At 41.4% G+C, this 17700-nt stretch overlaps 1 protein-coding gene across 1 annotated transcript in view; it reads right to left on the bottom strand.

Annotated features, from left to right (window-relative positions):
• Positions 1 to 1579: 1579 nt before the first annotated feature.
• LOC115459627 (solute carrier family 12 member 2-like) overlaps positions 1580 to 17700 on the bottom strand; it is a gene marked incomplete at its 3' end in the record, with an annotated part of 43846 nt that continues 27725 nt past the window's right edge. Inside the window, 3 exon segments of the mRNA XM_030189434.1 lie at positions 1580 to 1681; positions 14032 to 14082; positions 14085 to 14154. Of these exon segments, the coding sequence (XP_030045294.1) occupies positions 1580 to 1681; positions 14032 to 14082; positions 14085 to 14154 (223 nt within the window).

Here is a 17700-nt window from a genome sequence, read left to right as displayed (position 1 = left end):
TTCATAAATAGATATGGTCCAAGCTCCAAAGACTTCCGGAATTGGTAGGAGCTGCAGAAGACTCGTATGGGAAAAAGCAGTTCTGCCTGCATCAGTGAACACTATGAGAGCCATATTCTGCACTCCTCTTGCATAGCTTCCCCTGTAATTTGTAGCAAGAAAGCTGCTGTGAGCAAAGATGCACTGACCCAAAGAGATCTGTTGACTCCCACACAAGAAACACTGATGTCTGTCTATCCATGTGTTACCTCAGATGCACCTGCTACCTGAGAAATCCAGCTCAGCACTTGTGGCCTAGTACTGATGGATATCACCCACAGGTTAAAACAGCCAGCTATCTGAGCTCCCTCAGTGGCAGATAAGAACCAAGCAACTACCCCCTTATGCATAAATGGAGGATCCAATTAGGCCAAATACACAACACCCACAACATAGTCCTACCATGAAGAAGGTTAAACATTTATCATCAAACTCTGAATTTTCTCCACAAAGGAATTCAGGTGCTCGGAGGGAGGGGATTTCCAACTTTCGTAAGATGTCTCTCTCCCTTAAAAATTAGAATGAAGTTTAAACAAATTAGCATCCCCAGCTTCACTGAGACTTGATCCTCCTCTGTGTCCAGCAACTGCACTGCTGCCCACCACCATGTGCTGGAGACAGAGAAATACTGAAAACCTTAGGCTGCATTGTGCCCTTATAGAATCCAGAATTCTATAATCTCTGTCTCCACATATACTGATTGAGAGACACAACCCACAGATTCTGAACTGGTCTCATAAGGATGTCGAGAATGTTTATTGTGTATATTATGTCAAATCAATGTTTGATGTAAAAATCATAAGCAATCTTAATCGATATGCAACCGTACAATGGAAATATGGCCATGTATTGTATTCAATTGTAATTCAATGTTTAAAAGACAAGTGCACACTCAGAACACTGAATATTCACAGTCTCTGTTGGTACTCCTATAGGCAGATGTTCTCAACTCAAAATCACCGCAGATGACAATACCATCAGACAGTGCAACTTTAATATCCAATGTTTTAAGCGTGCACCGACAGTAACAGAATTTTAGGCTCAATGGACCACTGGCCTGACCCAACCTGGCCCTTAAAATTAACCTATCAAATTTCAAGAGCATGAACATACCCTAAAGGCATATATTATTGACAGTAGTATTATGCAAGTTTTATGATAATTATATCTGTTAAAAAGTATTTGCCTTCTGAAATCTGAAAGTTGACACAGCCTGAAGTCCTCAGTGCATGTTAAGTCTCTAATTCACATTCTCAAGACACCATTCTGTAGAACAAATGCAATGTGAGGTCACAGTATGTGGAAGCAATGCTCACAATTACTGAAAAAAATGGTTTAATTTTCTCTTCAAAAAGATAAATCTAGTTTATCACTGCATATCTGAGGAAATCTTTTCATCTCAATGTTTAAACTGGCTGTCATGAAGTGCTGCTTTTAAATACACCTAAATTGGAAACAAAACTATTTTGTAGGACTCGGAAATAAACAGCAACAAATTGCTCATTCATGCATAGTTAGATGCTCATTATAAAACTCTTACCTGGGGACTTTGCAAGTGATGCATGGAATACAGAGAAATTAATTAAGGCATATGAAGCCAAGAAGAAGTTGGAGATTATTGGTGCAATTACATTTAATTCAGCTAAAAGAAAAAAAAAAGCAAAACAAATAGTTAGTTTGAAAGTCTACATAAGCACAAGCTGTAAACAGTTTGTTGAAATTTAGGTGAGAAATGCAGAGAAAGTACTGTTATTTTTTAGCACACACTAACACTATACATGTATTCTGAACACTTCCTTCTCAACTTCCTTTACAGGAAGAGGCTAAATTCTCTAAATAACTTCACTGTCAAGCCACCAAGATGGAAGTCAACTTAATTTTTAAAAACACAGTAAGGTTGCACTCTTTGCCCATCTGCATACATAAGAAAAGGTCAATAAGCAAGCTGTAGGTGATACTTTACTGGACTAACATTTGTGCCTGCCTTTCAAGAACTATACCCCCATCATCAGGTCACTGCTAAATAAGATAAAATTAATTATGCTGTTTGAATATACAAGTAAATAATGTAATAATCCATCATTTGTTACTACTAATCATTTCTATAGCGCTACTAGACATACGCAGCACTGTACATATTATATGCAGGTACTTGGTTCTGATGAAGCACAGCTTGGAGAATGTTACAAATATTAACGTAATAAAAAATATCACCCATGTGTTTAATGACGTCCTGTCATTAGATTGTTGTTTGTTTTTTTTAATTTAACAAGGTCTTTTATTGAAACAAGTGCTGCATTAATATTACAATACCAGCATCCAGCAAACAAATAAGCATATAGAAAATTACTATTAATTCATTGATATTTAGCTCACATCAAGTTACTATTCAGGTATAGTAGTTATTTTCCTGACCCTGGAGATCTGATGAAAAAGCGCACTCAGGCTTTGTGCAGGTTAGGACAGCTTTGGGGCACAATGCAAAAAGCAGTTCTATGTACAAGCTAACTCCGCACAAAGTATTGTCTTAGACCAGACCTTATCTTTTTGTAGTTATGACCCCCCCCCCCCCCCGATCATGTGACCCCCCCCCCCTCCCAACCACCGCCTATGGAGCACACACTCAAGTTGCAACCCCAAACATGAGTTTTGTAACCCCATTTCAGGTCCTGACCCACAATTTGGGAAACAATGCCTTAGACATTAGTGCACAGTATATTTAAAATCATGGTAAAATAACATTAACTACTCTGGACCAATGTAGGGAAGTGCACAGAAAACACAGGCTGAGCACAGTGATGGGGCTTTTAATGCAAAGCTTGAGGAGGCATAGAAAATTTAACTCATTCTTCTGCAGAAGCTTCTGATTTTTTAATGCCTGTTGTTTTCCTGCGATAAACTGCTAAGTAATGAAAGGCAGGGAAGAACTAATTTTTCCTTCCAAAACAGCAAAGGATCAGTCCAGACTAATGGGATGTAAAAAAGCAGTCCTTAAGTAGGGAAGGATTGTGACAAACCTGCAGAGATCTCTTGAGCTGCAAAGGAGGCATCTCACCTTGCTGCCACATCTAAACAGTCATGCTTTACAAAGTAATGGGAAGACAACCACATAGTGGATCTACAAATTTCCTTCAATGAGATAGCCTGTGATTCTGCAAAAAAAAGCAAAGCCCTGGTGGAATGAGCTTTAACTTCTAATGGAGTAGCTTTGCCTGACTGCAGATAAGCCGAAGATATAGCCTCTTAACCACCTAGCTACCGTTGCCCTAGAGGCAGATATACCCTTGTTTGGCACTGAAAAGAGTACAAAAAGATGATCAGAGCGCCTAAAATCATTGGTAGAGTCAAGGTAACATATGATCACTCAACATCTAATGCAGTGTTCCCAAGTCAGTCCTGGAGTACCCCCTTGCCAGTCAGGTTTTCAGGATATCCACAATGAATATTTATGAAACATCTGAATGCAATGGAGGCAGTGTATGCAAATCAATCTCATGCATATTCATTGCAGATATCCTGAAAACCTGACTGAACTGGACGGAAGGATCCCCTTTCTTTGGAACATTAAAATAAATTGAGTACCTGCCTGTTCCTCCTGCTGTAAGAAGGACTGGCTGAACTGCGTCGAGGAGTTAACAAGTACTGTAATATCTCTCATACTGCTTGACACTTCCCTGGCTTGCTGAAAGGGGACTGTAAGAAAAGATCTACAATTGGCTGGCAGAATTCCAGCTTGCAACCCGGCCGAATGATATCTAAGACCCATTGGTCTGAAGTTAGGTTGGCCCATTCCTTGTAAAATAGGGACGTCCACCTATAACCTGAGAAAAGGAGTGAATCTCATCCCTGTCATTGTGAGGGATCAGCAGAGGGTCTAGAAGAGGCTTTTGCCTCCCTGAAAGACTCACTTTGTTAAAAACGTGCTAAGCAGAAGTCCAAGATTTCCCCGGCCTGTAACACCTGGCATCTCAGAAACGAGCTTTAACCGCCCAGAGCCGAGCTCTACATTTGCCTTCAAGAAGACACTGAACTTTAGAGTCGCCAAATCCTTCTCAAGACCTGTTCTAAAAAGGAATTTGAGATTAAGATGCCACATCAGCCACCCAATGTCTCAAACAAAGTCACCCCCTTGCAGAGACAGCTAGGGGAATATATTTGGCTGAGGAACTAAGGATGTCCTAAAAAGCATCTGCAAGATAAAACAACTCCGCTTCCAGAGAAGGTAAAAAGTCAGGAGAATCCAAGGTATACAATTGCTTAGGCCAAGATAAAGAGGCTCTGGCAACAAAAGAGCTACAAACTGCTGCTTGAGAGATTAAAGCTGCTACTTGGAAAGCAAGCTTGCGATCATGCATATCTATCACTTCAATACCACCCTCTGCAGGAATAGTGGTCTACTTAGTGACCACCTTAATAAGAGCATCCAACTTAGATAAAGTGAACTGTTCCAGGACAGCTGGCAAAAGGGGGTAAAGCTTAAAGAGCTTCACCACCTTAAGTCTAGAATCGGGAATCTACCATTGAGGTACAATAAGCTCCTGCATAGCTTCATGAAGCTTTAGAAGGCCTTTTTGTACCAGACATTAATTAAAGAAGGAGCTGCAGCCTGAGAGAAAACTATTTAAAACCTCCATATTTTTATCATCAACAAAAGGAACTCCTCTTTGATAAATAACCAAGCTACTGTAAGATCATCCCCACCCCTCTGCACCAGGCATATCCAACTCAGGTAAATCTTGAGAAATTGAATGCCCTGAACCATGAGGAGAAAGCTCCTCCATCTCTCTAACCATAACTTCCTTTCATGTTGGAAAAGGTTCTTGGATGACATCTTTTTTATATGGACATGTTCTTATACAGGTCTGTGTACATTTCTTGACTGGATGAAAACTGTCAAACCAAACTATGGATGATAAACTGAATATTGATTTTCTTGATTTACATATCTATAAGTTTGAAGGAGTATTGCTTGCTACTCTATATTGTAAGGATCTTTAGAGAAATTTTTTTAAACTTACTCCAGTCACTATCCAGACTTAAATCTAGATTGCAACATATCTGTTCTACACTATCAGAATTTGAAGTGCAGACTAAAGAACCAATGTATAGATATTTCACCAGAACATATGCTCCTGAAATTTTAAATGTCAGCGGATAAACGTGCTAAATATGCCCATTGTGACTGGATAATTCTGCCTCAATTTATGACAGCACTGTTACTTTACCATTTATAACAGGTATGCATAAAATAGTGAAGAACATGAATAAACATTTGCCGTTGGTTTTGAAATATGCAGAGTTTCACGGAATCAAAGGGGACAAAATAAAGGTGAGATAGTGGATACGAAGATAATGTCTACCTCCAACATTTACGTGTGGCTACACCAAGTGTGGTCATTGTAGCTGATATGCTTCAAATGTTGAAAGCATTTCATGGCAGGTTTCTTTGAAGAATTTTACAAAGAATTTACAATGAACGTGAAAAGTGACAAAATCTGTAATTCCAATTTGTTACCTTTGTAATCCTTTGACTCTGTCTTAAAATTTATAGGTCAGACTAAATGTGTGGTGTGGCTGCACTCAACGAACATAGTAGTCGCTTAATTCTGAGTTTGCATCCTTGATTGCTCACTAGCGTGAGGCCAGTCACTGTTAACAGAATCACTGACTATTTCATTGCCAACTCTGGGTGATGCAGGGATTATCAGATGACTTACTGAGAGGAACATTAGATTTATACACTTAACACATTATACCCTCTGGGGTTACATGAAGAATTTGAGTGGCTGCTACTACTTTGATGAACTTTTACATATTGTGCCTTTATTGGTTACTTACAACTGTCTCTATGCCTGATTGATTTTTTAAATTTTTTGAATGTATTTATCTGATCGCCATGTTATGAGGGTTGGAGTGATCAGGTTTAAAGTACGGACCAGAACTCAATTATGCATGTGAATTTGTTTAAATTTATTTTTTGGGGTAGTTTAATTTTTTTTCTATTTTCTGTTTTAGAATTGAGCTTTGATACAGAGCAACTGGACTGCTCTAAACATGATCGAATCAGCGCTACTATGATTTAAGACGTCTAGCATTGAGCTGCCTGCTGCTACAAGTTATTTTTCCCTAACACACACTGTTCACATTGGGTGCTTTTGAAAGAACATTTTGCACCAAGGACAAATGATTATATCTTTATCCCTTCCCTGAATTTATATGGGGAAAATTAAATTATATGATGGTCCTCTCTTATATGTAATTTTTTTATATAGTATTCATTATCTGAGTTTTGTTTGTTTTTTCTTGCAAGTATATGAGAGCCTCCAACTTTTTGCATTACCTCCATGAACAGCATGAGCGACAGTTCTGCGCTATGAGCAGCATACAAGTCTGGGTAAAAAAACAAAACTGGGGGGGGGGGGGGGGGGTGACAGTTCTGCGCTATGAGCAGCTACAGCAGCATACAAGCCTGAGCAAAAAAATTAAAAATGTGTGTGTTGACACATATGCACATGTGCTGGAATGATATATGCACGCAAGTATCATCAGCACTGCAAAAATGTTATACATAGAATGGCACTACAGCAAATGCACAGAAGCCTGTCGATACATTTTTACTTTGATGTAACAATAAAAAATTTTACTAGGGTGAGCGTTAGCGTTTAACTTTCAAAAAGGAGACTAAGAAGATGAGAAGAGCGGTGAAAAAAAAAAAAGGAGCAGCTGCAAAGGTCAAAAATGTACATCAGGCTTGGATGCTGTTCAAAATTCCATCCTAGAAGCCCAGGACAAATATATTCCGTGTATTAAAAAAGGAGGAAGGAAGAACAAATGACAGCTGGCATGGTTAAAATGTGAGATGAAGGAAGCTATTAGAGCTAAAAGAAAATCCTTCAGAAAATGGAAGAAGAAACCGACTGAAAATAATAAGAACCAGCATAAGGAATAGCTAGTCAAATGCAAAGCACTCATAAGGAGGTAGAGAGAAACTTTGAAAAAAAGATTGCGTTGGAGGCAAAAACACAAATGGGGGCATTTTCAAAAAGAGAAAGATGCCCATCTTTTGACACAAATCGGGAGATGGGTGTCCTTCTCTCAGGGTCGCCCAAATCGGCATAATTTAAAGCCGATTATGGGCGTCCCCAACTGCAGTCTGTCGCGAAGACAACCAAAGTTCCCGGGGGCGTGTTGGAGGCATAGCGAAGGTGGAACGGGGGCGTGCTAAAGAGATGGTCGTCCTCGGACGAAAATGGAAAAAAGAAGGGTGTCCCTGACGAGCATTTGGTCGACTTTACTTGGTCCATTTTTTTTTCAAGACCAAGCCTCAAAAAGGTGCCCACTGACCAGATGACCACCAGAAGGAATCAGGGATGACCTCCCCTTACTCCCCCAGTGGTCACCAACCCCCCTCTCACCCTAAAAAAAAAAATTAAAAATTTTTGCCAGCCTCTATGCCAGCCTCAAATGTCATACCCAGCTCCATCACAGCAGTATGCAGGTCCCTGGAGCAGTTTTAGTGGGTGCAGTGCACTTCAGGCAGGCGGACCCAGGCCCACCCTCCCCCTACCTGTTACACTTGTGCTGGTAAATGTGAGCCCTTCAAAACCCACCCGAAACCCACTGTACCTTCATGTAGGTGCTCCCCTTCACCCCTTAGGGCTATGGTAGTGGTGTACAATTGTGGGGAATGGGTTGGGGGGGGTTGGGGGGCTCAGCACCCAAGGTAAGGGAGCTATGCCCCTGGGAGCAATTTCTGATGTCCACTGCAGTGCCCCCTAGGGTGCCTGGCTGGTGTTCTGGCATGTGAGGGGGACCAGTGCATTATGAATGCTGGCTCCTCCCACAACCAAATGCCTTCGATTTGGTCGTTCTTGAGATGGGCGTCCTCGGTTTCCATTATTGCCGAAAACTGGGGACGACCATCTCAAAAACGACCAAAGGACAACCATATCTAAGGTCAACCTAAATTTCATGATTTGGGCATCCCCGACCGTATTATCGAAACGAAAGATGGGCATCCATCTTGTTTCGATAATATGGGTTGCCCCGCCCCTTTACGTTCGATTATGCCCCTCAAAGTAAAACATTTTTAAAGTATATTAAAAGCAAGAAGCCGGCAAAAGAATCGGTTGGATTGCTAGATGACCAAGGGGTAAAAGGGGCAATTAAGAAAGACAAAGCAGAGAGATTAAATGAATTCTTTGCTTCGGTCTTCACCGAGGAAGATTTGAGAGAGACCTTACGAGACTGAGAGACTAAATGGCAGGTGACGTTTAATGTGAGCAAGTGCAAAGTGATGCATGTGTGAAAGAGGAACCTGAATTATAATTATGTAATGCAAGTTTCCACATTAATGCAAGGTTCTGCCATAAGTATATAAGTATTGCCATACTGGGACAGACTGACGGTCCATCAAGCCTAGCATCCTGTTTCCAACAGTGGCCAATCCAGGTCACAAGTACCTGGCAAGATCCCAAAACAGTGCAATACATTTTATGCTGCTTATTCTAGAAATAAGAAGGATTTTACCCAAGTCCATTTTAATAATGGTCTATGGACTTTTCCTGTAGGAAGCCATCCAAATCTCTTTTTAAACCCACTAAGCTAACCACTTTTACTACATTCTCTGGCAACAAATTTCAGAATTTAATTATACGTTGAGTGAAGAAATATTTTCTCCAATTCGTTTTAAATTTACTACTTTCTAGCTTCATTGTGTGCCTCCTACTCCTAGTCTTTTTGGAAAGAGTAAACAAACGATTCACGTCTATCCGTTCCACTCCACTCACTATTTATAGACCTCTATCCAATCTCCCCTCAGCCATCTTTTCTCCAAGCTGAAGAGCCCTAGCCACTTTAGCCTTTCCTCATAGGGAAGTCGCCCCATCCCCTTTATCATTTTCGTTACCCTTCTCTGTACCTTTTCTACTTCCACTATATCTTTTTTGAGATGCGGTGACCTGAATTGAACACAATATTTGAGGTGCGGTCGCACCATGGAGCGATACAAAGGCATTATAACGTCCTCACTTTTGTTTTCCATTCCTTTCCTAATAATACCTAACATTCTATTTGCTTTCTTAGCGGCCGTAGAACACTGAGCAGAGGGTTTCAACGTATCATTGACGACGCCTAGATCCCTTTTCCAGTCAGTGACTCGTAATGTGGAACTTTGCATTGCATAACTATAATTCAGGTTCCTCTTTTCCTCATGCATCACTTTACACTTGCTCACATTAAACGTCATCTGCCATTTAGATGACTAGTCTCCCAGTCTCATAAGTTCCTCTTGTAATTTTTCACAATCCTCTTGCGATTTGACAACTTTGAATAACTGTGTCATCAGCAAATTTAATTACCTCGCTAGTTACTCATCTCTACATCATTTATAAATATGTTAAAAAGCAGCGGTACCTGGCAGAAACACAAATCATGCAAAAAAAAAAAAAAAAAAAAACAGCGCAAAGGGCCTTTAAAAACTGTTGCTGTGTGAGAGCTTTGTATAGGAGGACTGTGTTCCCTTTTGTTTTTAAAGGCCCTTTGTGCTGTAGTTTTATTTATTTATTTATTTTTTTTACTTTTTCTGAACTTAGTTCCCTCTCTTTGTTACATTATAGAAACCCAAATCATGGCAACACTCCATACTACAAATCCCAGGGCTTCCCACATCTGTCTCAATAGAAGACTATGGACTTTTCCTCCAGGAATTTGTCCAAACCTTTTTTAAACCCCGGTACGGCATCCATTGTTACCACATCCTCCAGCAAAGGGTATCCGCTGTTACCACATCCTCCAGCAAAGAGTTCCAGAGCTTAATTATTCATTGAGTGAAAAAATTTCCTCCTATTTGTTTTAAAAGTATTTCCATGCAACTTCGTGTGTCCCCCAGTCTTTGTACTTTTGGAACAAGCAAAAAACCGATTTACTTCTATTCGTTCTACACCACTCAGGATTTTGTAGACCTCAATCATATCTCCTCTCATCCATCTCTTTTCCAAGCTGAAGAGCCCTAACCTCTTTAACTGTTCCTCATACGAGAGGAGTTCCATCCCCTTTATCATTTTGGTCGCTCTTCTTTGAACCTTTTCTAATTCTGCTATATCTTTTTTGAGATACAGCGACCAGAACTGAACGCAATATTCAAGGTGCGGACGCACCATGATGCGATACATAGGTATTATAGTGTTTTCGGTCTTGAGGACATTATACCTCTAGCCACCAGATAAGAGAAGCTTGTTTATGGCTAAAGAAAACTAGCTCAGACTTCTCTGTGTTAAGCTTACACTTATGCAGTATCAACCAGGAAGTAGCCCAATGTAGGAGATGAAGTAACATTCTTACAGACTGATCTTCCACTGTAGGTACTATCAGTTGACTATTAAGTGGAGTTGCTTACCTGTAACAGGGGTTCTCCGTGGACATTAGGATAATGTAGACACTTATAGTAAGTTGTCTCTACAGGCTTTCTAGCCAGAACCCTCTCTAGCTTAAACTGCATTTTGTTTAGCTAATGAGGTGTTTAGGTGTCCTTCCCACTCAGCTGAAGTCAGTGCTCTCCTCATTGGTTCTACTACTACTACTACTACTACTATTTAGCATTTCTATAGCGCTACAAGGCATACGCAGCGCTGCACAAACATAGAAGAAAGACAGTCCCTGCTCAAAGAGCTTACAATCTAATAGACAAAAAAATAAATAAAGTAAGCAAATCAAATCAATTAATGTGAACGGGAAGGAAGAGAGGAGGGTAAGTGGAGGCGAGTGGTTACAAGTGGTTACGAGTCAAAAGCAATGCCAAAGAGGTGGGCTTTCAGTCCAGATTTGAAGGTGGCCAAGGATGGGGCAAGACATAGGGGCTCAGGAAGTTTATTCCAGGCGTAGGGTGCAGCGAGACAGAAGGCGCGAAGTCTGGAGTTGGCAGTAATATTTTGTTTCCCACAAGTTTTATGATATTTTAATACCGATTAGGTAAGCTGCTTAGAACTGAACATTTGTCCTGGGGGATCAGTAGCCAGTTGGGTTTTCAAGATATCGTAATGAATATGGATGAGAAAGATTAGCATGTTTACCACCTCAATTATATGTAAATCTGTTTCATTAATATTCATTAGGGATATCCTGAAAGTTCGACTAGCTAGTGGTCCTCCAGGACAGGTGTGAGAACCACTAGCTGAAAATACTCAGAGGAAAAACTTTCCGAAAACATTTGAGAATCAAAGTTCATCATTTATCGTTTATTAAACTTGCTATACCGCTTTTGTTGCAAGCAAATTAAAGCGGTTTACAATAAAATCAATAAAAACAGAAAGAATGGAAAAGAACGCCAATTGTAGATAGGAAAGAACACAACCAAACATTACCTCAGTCACACAAAGAACATAGTCAAAGACAATAAAACAATATACAAAATATAAAAGACAATAAAACCTATAAGAGTCCAAACTATCAATTCACACAGCTAAACCCATCCTTGACCCCTTGTTGCAGAATCAACCCAAACCTAAATACGGAAAGCTTGCTGAAACAGATGAGTCTTTAATAAAGCACGAAAGGATATATTGAGAATTGTTGCGTTACACCAGTGACGTAGCCAGACTTGCCATTTTGTGGGGCCAGGAGTAAACATGGGTGGGCCCTTCCAAAACTCCCTCCCCCAACCACCACCACCTTTTGTCTGCATCTCTCCCTGCCCCTCTCCCAACTGGCCTGGCAACTCCTCCTCACCTGTCTCCATTCTACCTGAGACTACTGGTGGCAGTGGAGATTCATATCTGCAGCTTGTGCCATCCCCACAGGTTTCCCTCTACTGCATCCCGCCCTCATGATGGCACTTCCTATCTGATAGATGGAACTCTGTGGGGCCAGAGCAGGCAGCGGATGTGAATTGCTGCTGCCACCACCATAAGTTCTCAGGTGGAGTAGGAATGGGAGGGGAGTAGGAATGGGAGGGGAGTTGAGAGGGGGGTTTCCAGGTTATAGGTGGAGGAGGGGGCAGAGGAAAAGGAGACAGGGGAGTGGAGGTGGCCACCACTGAAGCACTCTGGGAGCCTCACCGGCAACCAGATAGGGTGAGCCTGTGCCAATAATGGGTGGGTCTGTGCCCATCCATAGCTATGCCACTGGTTCACAGTGCCCTATTTTCTCTTTTTTTTTTTTGTTTAGGGGATGGTGGGAGGGAAGGCATGTCTGCATTACCCTGATGTCCATGGGGAATCCCTATTACAGGTAAGCAACTCTGCTTGGGAGCAACCTGAACTAATGCTTGGGTGGAGGAAGTATAGGTCAAGTAAACAGGATTTCATACCACAAACTGACCAAAGTTTGTATCTGTCCTAGAGGCAGTGTCTCTGCAATGATGCTTCATGAAAGTATGCAGAGAGGATCATGTCAGAGTTTTGCAAATGTCCAGATAAGTAAAGCCTCACAAGTGAGCTCCAGGTTTACCAGGTGGTCAAATTCACTTACTCACAACAAAAAAAAGATGCAATATGCCATCCAAGAAAATAAAGTATGCTTGGATATTGGAAGGCCTAAATGATGAGGATAAGACAGAAAAAAAAAGGAGAAAACTTTCAGTGGGTGTTGACATGATCTAAAGTATGTAGTGTGGAATCAGTGGTTGTGAATGAGGCTTTGGAAAGAAAACTGAAGTCAAATATCCTGTTTTAGATGAAAAGGCGATACCACCTTAGATAAAAATTTAGGCTGAATACATAGCAGAGTCTTTGTGGGAAAATATTTGGTGTAGGAAGGATAGTGAAGCAAAGCTTGAAGTTTGCTACTATAGTGTGCTGATACTATGTTGATAAGGAAGAGTGTTTTACACATAAGGAACTTCAAAAGATGCTATAGCTATTGGTTCGAGTAGTGGTCTTAACTGATCCAATACTAAGTTTAAATCCAATGGAGACAGAAGCTGTAGTGGTAGTTATAGATGCATCAAGTCCTTCAAGAACTGCTTTATTAAAGGGTGAGTAAAGATTGCCTTGCTGTCATAACCCATATGAAGAGAAGATATAACTGCCAGATGTACTATCATTGAAGATGTTTCCAAACCAGAATCAGAAAGAGCGAAAATACTGTAAATCAGGACCTGAAAAGTCAACTGGATTGAGATTATGCGAAGCACAACAAATGGAAAAACGCTTCCACTTCAGGGAGTAAGACTTCTGTGAAGAAAGTTTATTAGCAGCCTTAAGTACTTGCTGGATTAAGGGTAAGAAAGCGTCTGAAAAGATATTTTAGGCACCAAGCCTCAAGTGATAATGCTGCAATATTGGTGGCAATCTCCCTGTTGGGAGAGAAGGGTTAGATATGCCCCACAGAGGAAGCGGGTTGTCAAGGGCTAGGAGTGAGAGCCATGGATATCATGGCAGACAAGGCCAGTCAGGGGCTATGAGGATGATGACAGCAGAGTCCATAATTATCTTTTGTATGACATTTGAGATGACAGGAATGGGAAGAAATGCATAGAAGATGTGCTCTCCAAGGAAATCGCAAGAGCTAGAGGCTGTTTTGAGAAGGAATCCGGGAGCAAAAAACTGTGTACTGTGTTCTCTTCTGTGGCAAAAAGATTCACTTTTGGAGTTTCCCAGTGTTAAAAATCTGCTGAGGTATGAACTTCATGTTCAAGTGTACAGTGCTGCGTACGTCTAGTAGTGCTATAGAAATGATAAGTAGTAGTAGTAGTAGAGAGGGAAGTAAACAGATGGCAATGGTGGATGAGAAATATTTCAATACATATTTGGTATTACACACACTTACCCAAAATACAATCGTGTAACATTACACCCCTATAAATATAAGGACTCAAGTTTGTCTACTATATTCTTTGGGCCTCTTTTAGCAAACGCGCTAGCAATACCTGCTCGGCAATGCCAACAAAGCCCATTCAAAGTGAATGGTTTAGTAAGAGGACCTTTATTTGGACCTTATTTTCTTTCTAAATTTAAATACGTTAAACTTTGTAACACTTCTCTTTCAATAACTAACCAATCAGAATAAATCCTAGTGCAATGAAGAATGTTAGAAGGTAACCACGAAGGGTTCATTGTTTTTTCCATATCCTTTGGAAAACATCTCGAGGCCAGGATAGATGTTATCCTTGCACAAAGCCTGAAAAGAAAAAAAAAGGATAAGACCGAATATTAATTTTCTTAATTACTGATGAAAATACAGAACATAATGGGTAAATATACCACTGTGAGGATTTTGTTTAAAGAAGTTCTTCACACAACTAAAGACACCTACTTTCCCAGATACTCACAAAAACAATTTCTGCTTCATTTTCAAACTTTCCTGTGATTTTCAGACACTTTTTGGTTTCACATTCAGCTTAATAAAACATATCATGCATTTAGAACTTTTTAATTTACTTATGTACATTAATTTGTAGAGTAACACATTAAATCAATTTTGCATGCACTAAAATTTGAGAAGCACTAATAAAAGCATATCCTAATATGTGCCTGTGGCCTGCATGAGTGAATGGAGGAGATGCGAGGGTATAGGGGGAGGGGGGCACACTCCTCTAGGAAAATTCATTCCTACCCTCAGATGTACTGAAAATCTAGGGATCATATAATACACAAGGTATCACGCAAACACCTATTCAGAACTATGTTAACCCTTTCTGTCACAAAGACTAACAGACAATAAAGAGAAAAATAAATACATTGCAAATCAAGAGCAATAGGTTATTTGTTACATCTGACATCCAGATATGAGAGACAAGAACAATAAGAAAGAACAAGCTAAAGGCTCCAATGATAAGAACATCAATTCCAATACGAAAAGATTAAGGGGTCCTTTTACTAAGGTGCGCTAACAGACTTAACGTGTGCTAATAATTAGCAATTAGCACGAGCTAAATGACGATCATAGGAATATAATGGGCATCTTATTTAGTAAATGCTGATCGTTAGTGTACACTAAATCTGTTAGCATGCCTTAGAGCAAAGATACTTATCTGTAGCAGGTATTCGAGGACAGCAGGACATTCTCAAATGTGGTTAACATGGGTCCAACATTGCCAGTCCAGAGCTTGTAACAAGCTTAAAACACTTCTTTGAGTGCAAGACGTGCTCCACTGCTCATGCGCGAGTGCCTTCCCGTCCACCACGAGAGTGTGGGACCAGAAGTACAAAAAAAAACATAAGCAAAAAGGAGACAATTCCAAAGGGAGGTGAGAAGGTATGTGAGAATATAAGGGTTGCTGTCCTCAGAGAACACCTGCTACAGGTAAGTATCTTCGCTTTCTCCGAGGACAAACAGGCCTATAATTCTCAAATGTGGGAATTCCTAGCTACCAGGCTCACCAAAAACAACAACCAGAGGTCACAACTGGACCTCACATCTGCCAAGGCAAAAAAGTAATTAACCTGAAACTATATACAATCTGAATGAGTACGCAGCCTAGAATAGAACAAAATGGGCCTAGGAGGGTGGAGTTTGACTTTAAACCCCAAACCACATCGGTTATCCTGCTCAAGGCAGTAATGAGGTAATGTGTGGACTGCAGACCACGTTACAGCCTTGCAAATTTCTTCAATGGAAGCTGACCTTGTGGGCTATCGATACAGCCATGGCTCTGACATTGTAAGCCCTCACATGACCCTCAAGGTTCAGGCCAGCCTGGTCATAAGTGAAAGAAATGCAATCTGCCAGTCAATTAGACATGGTGTGTTTCCTCAAAGGTGACCCCCATCCTGTTGGGATCAAAAGAAACAAAAGGCTGGGTAGACTGTCTGTAGGGCCTAGTCCACTCAAAGTAAAAGGCCAATGCTTGCTTGCAGTCCAAAGTGTGCACTGCACTTTCGCCAAGATGGGCATTAGGTCAGGGAAAGGAAGTTGTCAACACAATCGACTGGTTCAGATGGAACTCAGACACAACCTTAGGTAGGAACTTAGGGTGCGTGCAGAGAACTACACCGTTATGATGAAACTTTGTATAAGGTGCATCTGCCACTAAGGCCTGAAGCTCACTGGTCCTGTAAGCTGAAGAAAAAGCCACCAAAAATATGACCTTCCAGGTCAAGTACTTCAAAGTACGCAAGTACACAATGCATTCTTCTACCATGTGTGTATGCACTTGATTGCAAAATCATGTGCATATCTAAAGTCCGGAAATGGCAATAGCCATAACGGCAAATGTAAGCCACATTGAGCCTGCAAATAGGTGGGAAATGTGGGATACAAATGCTACAAAATAAATAAATGACAGGAATCAAGTGGCTCAAAAGGAGCTTCTATCAGTTGGGTGAGAATGCCATTGAGATCCTATGACACTGGTGGAAGTCTGACAAGGGGCTCTGTCAATAGCAAACCTCTGTTGAAGCAAACAACTAGAGGCTGTTCAGAGATGGGATTAACCTCTACACGTTGATAACCACTAATTGCACTGAGGTGAATCCTTAGGGAGATGGTCTTCAGATCAGACTCTGAGAAGTGCAGAAGGTATTCAAGCAGGGTCTGTGTAGGGCAGGAAATGGGATCTAGGGCCTTACCCTCACACCAGATGGCAAACCTCCTCAATTTGAAACAAGAACAACTTAGTGGAATATTTCCTGGAAACCAGCAAGAATTTGGAGACACCTTCAGGATGATGCAAGGAAGCAAATTCTAAGCTCTCAACATCCAGGCCCTGAGAGCCAGAGACAAGAGGTTGGGATGCAGAAGAAAGCCCTCGTTCTGTGAGATAAGGGTTGGAAACACTCCAATCTCCATGGTTCTTCAGAGTATAATTCCAAAAGAAGAGAACCAGATCTGCCAGCATCATTAAGGAGCGATCAGGATTATGGACCTGCAGTCTTCCCCACAAGATTTATGGGAAGATTTGTATACATAAGTCCTGTCCTGCAATAAAGGAGGAAGGCATCCGACACTAGCCTGTCAAGGGCCTGGAGCCTGGAACAAAACTGAGGGGCACTGTGATTGGACTGAGTGGACAAGAGATTCAATGAGGGGGTGCGCCCCATGCTCAGAAGATCTCACAGGCAACGCCCCTGCTGAGGGCACACTTGTGCAGTTACATGACCCTGCTCAGTCAGCCAGGCTTTTGAATTTGCCTGCCAGGTTAAGTGGCCTCGAGGAGCATCCCATGCTGATGTGCCCAACGCCACATCCGGACAGCCTCCTGACACAGAGTGTAGCACTTGGCCACCTGCTGGTCTGTTTGTAAAGAGTGCAATTTGGTTGTTCATACAATCCCTGAAAGCCTTTACAGCATTCCAGATCACCCTGAGCTCCAGAAGGTTGATTTGGAGATCTGTTTCCTGAGCTGACCAAGTACTGTGTGAAACCCATTTAAGTGAGCTCCTCACCCTAGATAGGATGCATCAGTCATCAGCACCTTCGTGGGCTGTGGAATTTGGAATGGGAGTCAGAGTCAAATTGGATCAAATTGTCCACCACAGCAGAGACTGAACCAGCTCTGGCGGAACTTGGATGACATCCTCTAGGTTCTCCGTGGCCTGACACCACTGGGAAGCTAGGGTCCACTGAGCAGTTCTCATGTGAAGACATGCCATGGGTGTTATACGAATAGTAGAGGCCATATGGCCCAACAACCTCAACATCTGCCGGGCTGTGACCTGCCGAGATGCTTGGACTTGAGTGGCGAGAGCGACAAGAGCGTCTGCACACACCACAGGAAGAAAAGCC

The sequence above is a fragment of the Microcaecilia unicolor genome, unplaced genomic scaffold (genome assembly GCF_901765095.1).
Source record: "Microcaecilia unicolor unplaced genomic scaffold, aMicUni1.1, whole genome shotgun sequence".
Taxonomy (NCBI): Eukaryota; Metazoa; Chordata; class Amphibia; order Gymnophiona; family Siphonopidae; genus Microcaecilia; species Microcaecilia unicolor.
This window is presented reverse-complemented; position numbering and strand designations above follow the sequence as displayed.